The sequence below is a fragment of the Plecotus auritus genome (assembly GCF_963455305.1).
Source record: "Plecotus auritus genome assembly, chromosome: 5".
Classification (NCBI taxonomy): Eukaryota; Metazoa; Chordata; class Mammalia; order Chiroptera; family Vespertilionidae; genus Plecotus; species Plecotus auritus.
This window is the reverse complement of record NC_137776.1, coordinates 13,487,588-13,501,332: the sequence shown is the minus strand read 5'-3', so window position 1 is coordinate 13,501,332 and position 13,745 is coordinate 13,487,588. Positions and strand designations below refer to the sequence as shown.

Here is a 13,745-nt window from a genome sequence, read left to right as displayed (position 1 = left end):
TGCAATGAAGTATGTGAGAGGAAGTGAGAAGATAGATGACCATTACCCTCTTCTCCAGGCGTCAGTAGGCCCTGCCCCATAAGGTTGGAGTTGAGGAAACAAAGGCAGGACATTAGGGAAGACAGATGGGCTGAGGCTGGAGAGCTGACCTGGAAGTCACCCCACCCTCACTTACCAAGGTCCATGCTCTTTGAGGCTTTCAGACTCATGGATTCGGGCTGCCTGGCTGGTGTCACAGATCTGAAGTTGATGTGCTGATCTGGAAAATACACAGCCGGATCCATCCCAGAACTGTGGAAAAAAGCCAGATGCCATATTTAGGTTTAGAATAAAATCTCTCTCTCTCTCTCTCTCTCTCTCTCTCTCTCTCTCTCTCTCTCTCTCTCTCTCTCTCTCTCTCTCTCTCGTCCTCCCTCCCTCCCTCCCTCCTTCCCTCCTCGGAAGCAGTCCTCATTTTGAACAGAGACCCTCATCACTCTCTTTGCAGCACATAACCATGCATTTTAAACTAATTCTTGAATGTCAGGTTTCTTTCATGAGACGTAGCAATTTCTTTTTCATATATGTTATCACACTCTACAATTTAAATAAAATATTCTCTGGCTAATATGGTGTTTTCCTCTTGACTGGTTCCCGCTAATTGGGATCCTGTGGTACAATCTATAACTGAGTGTATAAGGCGAGGCAGGAATGCACAGGCACTTCAAAGGATGTTGCCAGATATCAGCACAGACTAGACTCGGGTTAAATGTCTATGGGCTAGGCATGCCTTCCTTGAAAAACAAGTGAAAGGGAATCCTTAGAGAAAAGCATCCTGTTGAATGACTGATGGCTGCAGCGGTTTGATTTTCTACTTTTTTTAGATCTAGTATCTAAAACTAATGTTAATGCTGAGCAAATAGTCTACTCATCAATAATACCAAAAGGAAATAACAGGGAAAGCACAGTTGACAATTTAGACACAAGATACATCAAATGTTCATTATAGGGTTCCTAATACTTGTAGTCAATCTCATAGAATTCTATTTCTGCTGAACACTGTATTTATTTTGCTTGAGGATGGAGGAAATTATATAAGGGAATTACAGATGAGAGCTTATTTCTTGATCTGGAAATAAATTATATATATACTGGAGGCCTGATGCACAAAATTCATGCAAGAGTGGGCCTTCGCAGCCACAGCAGCTGCCTGATCCCTCCCTCGCAACTGTGGCTGCAGCCCCCGCTTTGTCCAGAAGGTCGTCTGGAAGGATGTCTGGTCTAATTAGCATATTATGCTTTTATTATATATATACATATATTATATATATATATGTATATATATATGTATATGTATATGTATATGTATATAATAAATTAAATTATAGCAACTTTCTCCCTTGGTACTCCTGTATGTTCAGAAGGTAATTATGGGTAAATATGGTGGCTCATTTTAACATAACTTTATCCTAATCTTAAATACAGCGAAAACTCAAATCAAGTATCTTGGTGAGTCTGAAAGTAGTGAGGCTGAATTTTTTAAACAGTTGATATTTGACACTATAAACAATAAAACAACGACAACAAAAATAAACTATTATGAATGAAAACCCTTCTAAAATGTACAGGGGATCACAGTTTCTTAATCAAATATACCAAAATAAGTTTAATCTTTTATTGAAACTCATTAGTCATGCATATGTAATATTGCCTTACAGCAATATTAAAATTGAAGGGCAGCTATGTAACATTGCTGAATGAATGAATGAATGAATGAATGAACGAACCTCTATTGTTGTGATGCAGTGGGGAGATGACAGAAGCACCGGGACAGGCAGCCCAGCACAGCGCTCACGGGCACAGACGCCACAGCGGGTCTGCCCAGTTCTAAATCCTGGCTGCTTACCAGCTGTGGGACCTGGGCAGGTTATTGACCCTCCTGTGCCTGGATTCCCTTATGTAGCAAACGGGTATAATTACACTCCCTATCTTACAGTGTTGTTAAGAGATAAAGTGATTTAAGTTTGTAAAGTCAGGAGAAGAGTGTCTCTTCAGGGTAAGTTCTATAGAAGCTTTTAGGAAACAAGCAGATAAATAAATAGATCTGCGTAAGCTTCCCAAACGAATGCAAATTTCTGCTTTTTTAGTTCCCCGGGCTTTTTACAGGTACTTTGCCTTCTCTGCTTTTTCAGCCTCTTGGTAGGTCGGTGTCTGAGACCCCTTCGCTACTGTTTAGAAGGGTAAGGTGGTGCAATGATCAGGGCCCTGGGCTTGAGAGCGAGAGGCCAGGGTCCATGGCTTCAGTGTACTAGTGCACAAAATGAAGAGTAATCGCACTTACTTTTTTTTTTAATATATTTTATTGATTTTTTACAGAGAGGAAGGAAGAGGGATAGTCAGAAACATCGATGAGAGAGAAAAATTGATCAGCTGCCTCTTGCACGCCTCCTACTGGGGATGTGCCCGCAACCAAGTTACATGCCCTTGACCGGAATCGAACCTGGGACCTTTCAGTCCGCAGGCTGACGCTCTATCCACTGAGCCAAACCGGTTTTGGCTGCACTTACTTTTTAAGGTTATTGTAAGGATTAATTTTGAAATTTGTTAATATTGACAATAGTGCCTAGCATACAATAAGAGCTCAATAAGTGAGCTATTAATTCTTTTCTTTATTTCTGTAGGTTAGATTGGTCTCTGAATGAGGGCCTGAGGCACTCTACAGTGAAGAAATACATTTCCACAAAAACTTCTCAAGACGTTTAAATCTGCTCTTTCAAATTTGAAGCTTATTTTTTTTTTTGCTTCTTTCTTGATGTCTGTCTACATTTTCAATAGACAAAGCCACTGACATAGAAAATGTATTAGATGTGGTGTCTAGTGATGGCAAAATATGCCAACTGTGAACAAAAATCCTTGACCCACTAGTGCTATTGCCACTGGCCTCGCATAATGGCAACACTTTCACTGCTTCAGCTCATCTTAAAGAACTCGGATGCTACTGTGACTGTGAGCTCCCCCTCAGCCTCCTGTTTGGAAGCACTTGCCTTTAATGATGTTATCTGACCTCCATGTGCACTTAGTCTTTCATCCTTTGATCTCTGGTGATGATGTGATTTTAGTGTCAGAAAGACTCATGGGCTTCATAGAATCAGAGCCTTTCAGAGCCAGGAGGCGGGAAAGGTCACCTCATCTAACTCTCCATCTTGTAGATAAGACACTCGGGCCCAAAGGGGAGGGCTGAAGTTTCAAGGTCACACAGCGGGCCGGTGGCCAAGCCAGGACCCAAACTGTGGTTTCTTGAACTTTTCCCAGAGCCACAAAAACGTTGGCTAAATTGGTGGCCAACTGAGGCACAGGTTGTTGCTGATCCTGAGTCCAAAGAAATTGAAACTTTTCCTGTTACTATAGATTTGCTCACTCTCTGATGCTTCTTGCATTTTAGATTCACTTTTTTTTTGGTTTGTTTCAGGAGAGGGGTGCATATCATGAAATAAAGGAAAACCAAAGAGTCAATCCAAACACATGCCATGCGTTATAATGAAAGTCCTTAGGGAGGAGGTTTAGGACCAACGTGAATAGTCCCCATTGAAACTTAGGCCCCATGCAGTTAAAGCCTTCTGCTCAAGGAAGACTGTGCGAATCTACCCAAATGAGTAACATACTAGTTAATGGCACTTCATTGTCTTAGGTTACTTTACGAAACCACACATTAATTGACAAATTAAGACTAAAAACTCAAATTTCCCCAGACTCTTGGGAGACAACCTTCTCTATCTCCATTAAAAACAAACAAACAGACAAACAAAAAACAATAAAAGCTGATAATACCACTTGATGAAATAAAATCAAGGCCCTGTCTAAATAAAGTGAATTTCTTTTTGTAGATATGTTGATATATAATCAAATAAATAAAATTAACCATAGTGATATATGCATCTGCTACCATTGTTTTGAATGTGGCCAAGTGTACACTTGCAATGGTACAAATGAATTTGAAGCTGATATCAGATTGGCCGATAGGTAAGGAGGGAAGTAAGTCTAATGATGGCACTATGGGATTAAAGCCAATGCGAGCATACAGGCACTTCCATAATGAGTGTAGCACTGAATCAGTTAACATGCCAATATTTCAGACATGTAAGTTTGACTAGCAAAACAGTTTGCAGTTTATGCTACATATGAAAAGTTCTTTGAGTGGGAGAGTGACACGGCGATTATGAAATATGACGCATGTTACTCTTGAAGGAGCCTGCCTGTGCTCATGGCTGAGTGGGCCACAGTGATGCTGCGGGAAGCTGGACGTTGACAGCAGGCCACAGACATGCCTGCGGTAAAGGCTGTGTTTTCAGCATGAACAACCAGGGGATCTATCAGATAGAAATGATACTCAGTGTCAAATTATGCTGCATAATGAATAAACGGGGTAGCATGAAACACACACCAGTGTCCTGGGTGTGGTGGCAAATCAGGAATGTGACAGACATGTAGGACCTGGCCATGAATGTTCAAGGAGAACTGTCTGAAATAAAAGCTGGGGGATAAGTTTTTAGGGGCATGCCGATATCACGTCAGAAATCTGAGGTGTCCACAAATAGGCTTCAACAATTGGCTACTCTGAGTGAGAAAAGATGAGTGTGTGCGTGTGCGTGTGCGTGTGCGTGTGCATGCATGTGCGTGTGTGTGTGTGTGTGAGAGAGAGAGAGAGAGAGGACAGAGACATGAGATAGAATCAAGATAGAGGGAAATAGACAACAACCAAATATTGTCTAAGCTGTTACTATATTCTGTCTGCTGTTAATTTGCCCTGACATATCACTATAGAAAATATATTTCCTTTATATTTATTTACTTTTTACTCAGACACATATATTCTAAATTTTTGTCTGCTAATTATTGAATAATGCTACAAATAAGTTCAGTAAATCCCCGATTTCATTTCGGTTCAAAGTACAGGCATTAGGTTTGATCAAATCTGTTTTTCACTCTTCATGCAACAGCAGTTTTCTGCTTCATAAGACTGGCTCCATCCCTAAAGCACCGCTTTCCCTTTTAGAGGGCTTTCAAAGTTCATTTATTTATTTACTTATTTTGAAAGACAGGACGGCCTCCCAGCCTCCTTTGCTCAGCCATCCTGGATCCCTTCCAATTCTTCCTCCACCCCAAGTTTCACACATCCAAACCCCACTGCTGCTGGTCACCTAGGCAACGCAGCAGCTCACAGGATGGTGCAGGTCAGGAAATCCCAGGAGGGAGAGGTTTCAAAGCTTTAGATTTGTTCCTTCTATCTCAAACACGTCGTTGGCTGTTTGTTCCTCTCCACCATGCTGCTCTTCCCTCCATTCAAGCCCTTCTCCTCTCTTGCCAGTCCCCAGACTATAACCTTGTCTAGTGCTTCTTCCGTCCACTCATCCTCCACAACCAAACGCACTGACATGATATTGTCACCCAGGCTTGAAACCCTTCAATGCTTCTCCGCTCTCTGGAGAAGCCGGTGCCCACAGAGTGAGAGACAATGCCCTTCCCATTGATTCTTCCCCAAGTACCAGATGCTTCAGCCACCCTGAGCATGCTCTGTATGGCCCTCTGCCTTCATTTGGGTTTTCCTAACCCAAACTGCCCTTCCCACCATTTCTCTGCCTCCTAAGCTCCTTTCTCTTCTCCAAGGGATCATTTCAACATTACTTCTCCTGTAAGAGCTTCCTTCTACCTGCAGGCAGAGTTATTGGCCCACTCCTCTGGGCTCCGACAGCAGATTGTCTCTAATGCTCAGCAAGCAGGCTACTTCTTATCTGTGTGTCTGTCTCTTCAAGAGGGGGCTGCACTCCTTGGGGCAGGGATGTTTTCTAATCTGAGTACCTTCTGCAGTGACCAGTTTAGAGCTCCATAAATACTTTTGGGTGGATGAGTGAGCAAATTAATGACTCTAATACTGTGGAGGAGAAAAAAGGAATCAGGTTTGAGACAACGACATACTTTTAATTGAAAGGAGATTACTGTTGACGAAGAGAGCAATTCTAGGGAAGGGGTGAGAACAGAAGCCAAAACACAGAAGGTTAGGGAGGGAGAGGGAAATAGACATGGAAGTTACTATTTCAAATCATGTGATGAAGATTTACAGCAGTGGGGGCCAATATAAGCTGTTTTTAAAGATCGTGGAGAAAAGAGCTTTACAGAAAAGGGCAAGAAAAAAAAATCTGTGGGGACACTGAAGCGTCCAAAAAGGCACTTGCTAATTCTCACTGATTCTATCTCTGTGACATCTCTGAATTCTCGCTCTCGCTCTCTCTCAGGGTTTTTCATCTTGTTAGCATAGGCAGCTAGTTAGAAATTAACAAAAAGAGAAGGGAGAACACTGCCTGAGGCTGATTAAATCTGGAAACTACAGTTTTAGTCACACAGGGGAACAGCCTCCATCACTCTGCCAAACAGACTAACATCCCAGAGGGCAGGAAAGACTGGTTTTCCAATGTCCCCGGCAACAACCGTCCCCCTTCCCTGGATTAAAGGGGAGGGAGAAATGGTTAAGGGGAAAGTCTTTTCATTGGTTCAGAAAGGGGAGGAAACCAACCTGGGGAAAAGATGGGATTGGACAAGGGCAAAGCCTAACATCTAGGAAGGAGATTCCAGCATAGCCCCAGGAAGATCCAGGAAAAATACTGGATAGTTTGAAAGAAAGCTTTCCGCTTCCCAAACCCAAGGAGATACAGGTAAACTTAACAAAAGCCCCAGTCTCTTTAGCAGCTGCAGGGCCGAAGCACAGTGCTCACAGTGCTGATCGCAGGCCAGACTGAGGCAAAGAGACTCAGCTAGACTCCTGGGCCTCTGATGTGGGGGTACAGGCAGACAGGGGGTACAGCTCTGGGCCCTGGGGACAAGTGCAAACCTGTGGCATCTGAAGCTAGACTTCTTTCGCAGTGAGATGGCTTTAACCCACCTGGTCTGGATGTGGGCGTGGTGTACCTGGGGGCAGTGAATGCCACCTACCAGCTGAATGCCAGGGAAGCGCCTCAACAAAGCAGCCTTTTCAAGGGCACGCTAATAAATCTTAACACTTGCTTAAAATCCTCCTTCATGATTGGCCCTGAAATGCCTTTCTTGTGACACCACGAGAACCTGTTTCCAGAGAGTGGGGGGCAGACCCGCCTTGGTCCCTCTTTCACTGGGAACAAGCTGAAGGCTTCTCCCATCCTCCCCAGGACAGTCCTCAGTACCTCTCACTCCAGTTGCCACAGAAGGTACCTGAAGAGGCTGTGTTTCCAGTGAACATTAACCGTCCTCCATTTTCCTAACCTATGTCTCACACCCAAAACCTGGCCATAACATGTTCCTGTCTGTTGAAACCCTACTTGCATGTTAAGATTCATCTCAAATGCCACTTTTTTCCCATCATGTTTTCTGGGTGCTCTATCTGGAGGCATTCTCCTCCCTTTTAGACATCCAGAGCATTTTGTCTGTATCACTTTCGTAAATACCACTTTGTACCTTGTGTTCTGCTGGTCACTTTTACCGACTAGCCTACCACCTTCTTGAGGGGAGGATTTACATCTGATTTTTCTTTGCATTGTCCCAAAAGTTTTGCACATATATACAGGATAAACACTCAAGTAGAATAAATGAAAGTATTCTTTAAAAAAATATTTAATGCCACCAGTCTGTCATTTTTGATTCAGGATTGAGGCAGGCAATGGAAATGAATGCACAAAATTAAATATGTCCAGATATTCTTTCAAAAATCCCCAAAAGACAGAGATCTAGAACATGAGTGCGATTATCAATCTAGTTGGTGAAACTGTCTTTGAGTGAGATAGCTGACTTAAAAAATGTTGGAATCAGAGATAGCTAAGTATAGGTAAGCTGCCAGCTAATAGAGTTAGCTATTCTCTTGTTGTGTTGCTTTAATTTTTAGCAGATTGTAATAAAAAGTATAATAGGAATAACACCAGCATTGCTGCAAGGAAAATGAAAAAAATTGCACAGGATTATCATGGGACATAGAATAGAATACAATGCACAGTTTTAAACAGCCATAATAAATATAGAAAATAGCAAAGGGGCAATTTAATGAGTTTTAAAATTCATCAGAAGAACAAAATCTATGAATTCCACTAGTTAAATGGTGTGTATGCTTAGCAAATCTCTCTCTCTCATGCTTGTGTGATTCTAAAAAATATTGATTTTTTTTGGTTTCTATTACAAAATGGATATAACATTGGGCACTCTTTGCAATATTTTAGATTATATATGGCATTGCTTTAATTTTTAGATTCCATTAACTTTCTGGGAACAGCTATTTTTTAAAATACCTTTAGGGTTTGCCAATTACAAAAGAAGGAAAATATAAAAAACCCAAGCTTTATGTCTTCTCAGTTTTGCTTTATAGCTTCCCATATAACTTTTCTTAGATTTCCACTGTGTCCAAGGTTTTAACTTGGCAAAAGAAAATCCAACAATTTTCTTAAGTATTTTATCATATATGATAAATCTTAAAAAATTCCAAGAAGCAAAATGCGAACAATCGAATCTATCAGCTATGAGAAGCCTTCACTGGAAAGGAATTATAGGCACTCTGAGATTTCCATTCTGGAAAGAAACAGAGTAAAAATAAGGTTTCTAGGATTTCCCCGAAAAACTATAACTAGGAACATTTATGGTATATCATTTTATCGATACCTGTGGCTGTAATCTTCAAGGCCCAATTCCAGGACGGGAAGTGGTGATGGAGAAGGAGGTACTTCGCTCTCGGCCCATCCATCACTGGGAAGCAATGGCTCTATAAACAAAGAACAAATGAAGCTGTAGTAAACGGGGGGCAGAATCATTCAGTGCCGGCTTGTGTTTCAGTCCAACTCTCAGACACAATTTTCACCAGCACATAAACCAACCTCGAAATAAACAAGTCCTCAGATGGAATGGAGGGATTTGAAGGAGAGCTAGTGCAGCCTGGACAAGGAACTCTAAGCCTGCTAATATGTTTTTAAGCTGGTGACCCGCTGGCAACTCCCGGCAAGTCCATGCATCTTGACTACCTTTTTCCATCTCAGGAAAGGCTGACACACATTTATTCCCTGTGATGAGTGGAAGATTAACAAAGCTATGTCTTTCATGACAACAGTTTTATAAACAAGACTCTGTAATGAATGCTCTGGATTATATGGTGACTTAAGCATTTGCCTTAGTGACAAAAAGTACTTGAAAAAAATCATGAGATACAGTATATCCACTCCCCATTTAGACACAGTAGAGGGAAAAATACTCTTTTTGCATCTGTTTCATAATCAAAACCCCTGGGCTTGGGGCTTTGGAAGCAAAAAGACTGAAGTCTGAATCTTGATTTTCCTACCCACCAAAAATGTATACTTTTCAGCCTAATCTTTTGCACTAGACTGTCAGAGCTAAGGAGCAACAGCAGAGATCCTATGGCCCTCAAGGAAAAAATATTCACTGTCTGGCCCTTCACAGGCAACATTTGCTGACCCCTGCTTTAGACTATTCTTAAGAACACTAAAGGCATTGTATTCATCTTTACATCTCTGATAGTGTATTCTGCACAATGGAGGGATCCAATAAACATCAGTAAGATTGAAAAGTATAATTCTATTTCTGATCACCACTGTAGAGGTAGTGCCTTTCATGCTATGGAGGGGTGGATGGATACATGCTGGTTCCCATGAGAAGACACATCAGGAATAATTGTACTATTAGGTTTTGCCTCAAAGGACCCCGGGGAACACGGATTCAGTGGGACAGGACATAGAACCAAACGTTTGATTCGGGGTAGGGATGAAAGGCTTAGAGGAGACCCCATGGGTGATCCTGGACAGACTTGGGGCAATGGGTGACTGAGGCAGGGGCTGGAGTGCATGTGAGCTGACATGGAGGGAAAGCGGGAGTAGGGCAGGGAGGGAGAGGTAATCCTATATAATAAGAGGCCAATATGCAAATTGACCAAACTGGGGAACGACCAGTCGCTATGACGTGCCCTGACCACCAGGGGGCAGGATCTGCTCCCTGGTGGTCAGTGCACTCCCACAGGGGGAGCGCCATTCAGCCAGAAGCAGTGAGCACAGTGGTGGTGGCAGGAGCCTCTCCTGCCTCCACGGCAGCACTAAGGATGTCTGACTGCAGGCTTAAGCCCACTTCCCTAAGGGAGCGGGCCTAAGCCATCAGTCAAACATCCCCTGAGGGCTCCCGGACTGTGAGAGGGTGCAGGTTGGGCAGAGGGATCCCCCGCTCCCTGAGTGCACGAATTTTGTGCACTGGGCCTCTAGTAACAAATAAGAGGCAAACTGTGCTTAGGTTATTCCTTGGCCCACAGAGAGATCAGCCAGCAAGATTCTTCTGAAAATACAGTGTTGGTGGACTTTATTACCATTCAAATGCTTAATAGGATTTCACAGTGACCCCCTGGGACACAACCTCCATCCTCATTACCATCCTGGAACCACGCTTTTTCCACTGCAGGCATTGCTAGCAATTCTCCAACACAAATGTGAATTTTATGGTGTTACAATTTCTACAAATGTTAGTTCTAAAAATGCCTTTTCTGTGGAACAGCTTGACAGAAATATGCATGTACAAAAAAAAAAGAAATGTGGAACTGTGGGTGGTATGTACTATTATTACAAAATGGATGGAACACAGCATATCAACATTGGATTTTTAAATATACAAAGGAAAGCAAAAAGGAAAGAAAAAAAAAGTCAATGTTTTGGCTGTAATAGTTCCTTTCCTCACTAGACATTGCATTTTGTCAAATCAATCTTGTTTTTCTAAAAGAGTTCCTTAAAGGAGTGGGTTTTGGTGAGTCAACACTCACTCTGTTTTTACGGGTCTTGGTGACCTATTGCCACCTCCCAGGCGTCCGAAACTCGGCAACCACCAGTGGTTCTCAAAACTTAAAATGTTATTAAGATTACAAAGAGGTGATGATCATGGTCATCTTCTACAGCATCATGTTTATAAATTCTGTTATATCTATGTTTTTTTGTCTCTCAGTCAATATGCTTATATGAAAAGTAAGAGAATTTCGCCCACTGGCCTCTTACAATTAAAATTTCATGAGTCTATGCTTTCATAGGCCTAATTCTTATAACATAGTATATCACAGATCCACAAGAAAATAATAAAATAGATGTTCTCCGATGTTTAAGAAATAATGTTTAGTGAGTCACTTCTTGAAAGGACTGGATTTTTTATGTTTCCCTTAGAAAATTGAGGTCCAGGGAGGAAGTGTAGTAGGAACCTTGTAGGTAGCTGATCTGCATGGGTTTTCCATTGGTGTAAATGTTGTTCTACCTGGATCTATGTCTCAGGAGGAAGAGAACAGACAGAACTGCCCAGTGGTTGTCTGTGGCCACTGTGCCTAACCAACTCCACTTGTCCATTGGAAATAGCAACTCTGAACATTCTACTGACATTCTAAAGTATTATACGTTTGCTTTTAGCATGTTGTTTTGAATGGACCTTATTATTGTAAAACTTTTTTCTGGGTGTAGTCTTATACTCTATGTAGTTCCATAATTTTAGCCTTTGTTAGCCCTTCTAGATATTATCAATATCCTTGAATGTTTCAGCGTCCTCTAAAAATATACTGTGCAATTATCACTCAGCATCATGTTTTATAGGTACTGAAAATTATGAAAAGATAGGCGGTAAGGTGCCCAATGTTCCTGTGGATGTCACAGGTATACTTAGGAATAAAACCCTGATCTTGGATGGCCACTGAACATGTTTCTTGAGATTTAAATGACAATAAAGTCATATTAAGGCCATATGCTTTAATATAGGCACAGGGGGGAGAAAGCTATTTTAGTCTGTGAAAAACTTGCTGTTCCTTCCCCAGATTCTCCTCCTGTTGGAACTGAAGGTCTCAGGAGGAGATCTTGCTTTGTCAAGACAAATTTTAATTTTTAATAAGATAAGAAACATACTGAGTATTTCTTCATCTGATACAAAGTAAAGTGGGCTTTTAATGGATATTTTTAGGTAGAAGGACTTGAACCTAAAAGGTTCAAGGGATCATGCAAGGCAGGGCCCATGCTATGGTACAGGAAATACACTTGAATCTGGGAGACGGGCTGATCCAGGTTCTGTGTGGATCAAGTGTGTGGTCCTGGGTTAATTATTTACTCTCCCGACTTTCTATTTCTTCATCTGTAAAATGAGGGTAATAATATTATCCACTTCGAGTGTGCATGTAACTTGTTTAACACAGTACCTAACAGACAGCAAACACTTAATAAATGGTCACAGCTGTTGCTACTGCTCTCACTGAAATGGGGGAATTTAGAGGGAAAAGCGGCAGCCCATTCTGATGAAACCATTTAATCTAGAGAAACCTCAGTAATCTCAGAGTTGAGAGACTGTTTCCACATAATTAACTCCTGTAACATCTTACATGTAAATAAGGAATTGATTACATAAACAGCACTCCATTCAATAGATTACTGTACGACTACTGAATGTGATGATGTAGAATATCCAGTGACATAGGAAGGTGTTCATAATGTGCTATTAATTAAAAAACAATTCCCTAAATATTATATATAGTATATTTTACTTCCACTTCACCTTTATACACATATTTGTATGAAGGAAAGACTTGAAATATATACATAAAAATGTATGGGTTAGTATCTTTGATAGACAGAAGTATGAGTCACATTGACTTTTCTTTTTATTACTTTTCTCTAATTTTTTTGCTAATGAATATGTATTGCTTTTACAATACAAAACTTAGATTCAGGGAAATAAAAAGAATTTTCTTGGTGACCTGAAGTAGAATTTTTGAAACACAAAGAAGAAAATCCAAGTGTTTCCTATCTCAAGCTCAGCTAGAAATGTGACCCCCCAGCAGGTAAAAAGGGCAGGACGGTACAGTGAGACCTCAGCAATTACATTCCCATAGTCACAGTGGTCTAGGTTCATGATATTTACAGAATCAAGCGTAAATCTGTGAATCACGTTAGGACCGTTTAATGATTTAATACTAGTCCACACTTAAAAAAAATTTTTTTAATTAATTTTAGAGAGTAAGGGAGAGGGAGAGGGAGAGAAACATCAATGATGAGAAAGAATCATTGATCGGCTGCCTCCAGCTCGCCCCACACTGGGGATCGAGCCCACAACCTGGGCATGTGCCCTGACCGGGAATCAAAAAGTGACTTTCTGCTTCATAGGTCGATGCCCAACCACTGAGCCATGCCAGCTGGACCACACATTTTTTTAAGTTTAGTTATTTATACTTCTTAACTTCCATTATTAAAATATTGTAAAAAAAAAAAGGGGGGGGGCAGTTGCCATTTTGTTTCCCCAGGCACGGTTTGTTTGGCACTAACCTCCGTGTGTGGGGCATCAAGCACAGAAACTGTCACTTACGCCGGAGGCAATGCCAGGAATCTGCTTCACAACTTCAGAGTCAGCTCTCCCGCCCACCTCCGCGCTCACTACTCCGAGCAGCAGAGTCTGCACTTGGTTTAATTAACGCCCCTTTACAAAAATAAAAACACGCCGGTGTTTTCTCGCACCACCTGAGTGGGTGACCAAGGACAGGCCTTACCTCTCTGCTTGTGGTGTGGGCAGTAAGTGCTAAGCGGATGCCACGTGCCATCCTCGCTCCTCCTGCAGGTGGCCACAGCGCTGGGACAGTTCTCAGAGCACGGCTTCGAAAACGCCCCACCCTCTCCGAGCTCCTGAGGGATGAACACAAAAGTTACATCTGCTTTTTAGGTATGTTCCAACTCGGTCAATGAAAGCAAAGCAAAAGA

At 41.7% G+C, this 13,745-nt stretch overlaps 1 protein-coding gene across 1 annotated transcript in view; it reads right to left on the bottom strand.

Annotated features, from left to right (window-relative positions):
• Positions 1 to 13,745, bottom strand: part of PARD3B (par-3 family cell polarity regulator beta) — a 925,380-nt gene that overhangs the window by 370,710 nt on the left and 540,925 nt on the right. The window contains exons 13-15 of the mRNA XM_080668084.1: positions 13,538 to 13,670; positions 8,650 to 8,749; positions 176 to 291 (exon numbers count right to left, since the gene is read on the bottom strand). Of these exons, the coding sequence (XP_080524210.1) occupies positions 176 to 291; positions 8,650 to 8,749; positions 13,538 to 13,670 (349 nt within the window). The remainder of the gene's footprint in view (positions 1 to 175; positions 292 to 8,649; positions 8,750 to 13,537; positions 13,671 to 13,745) is intronic.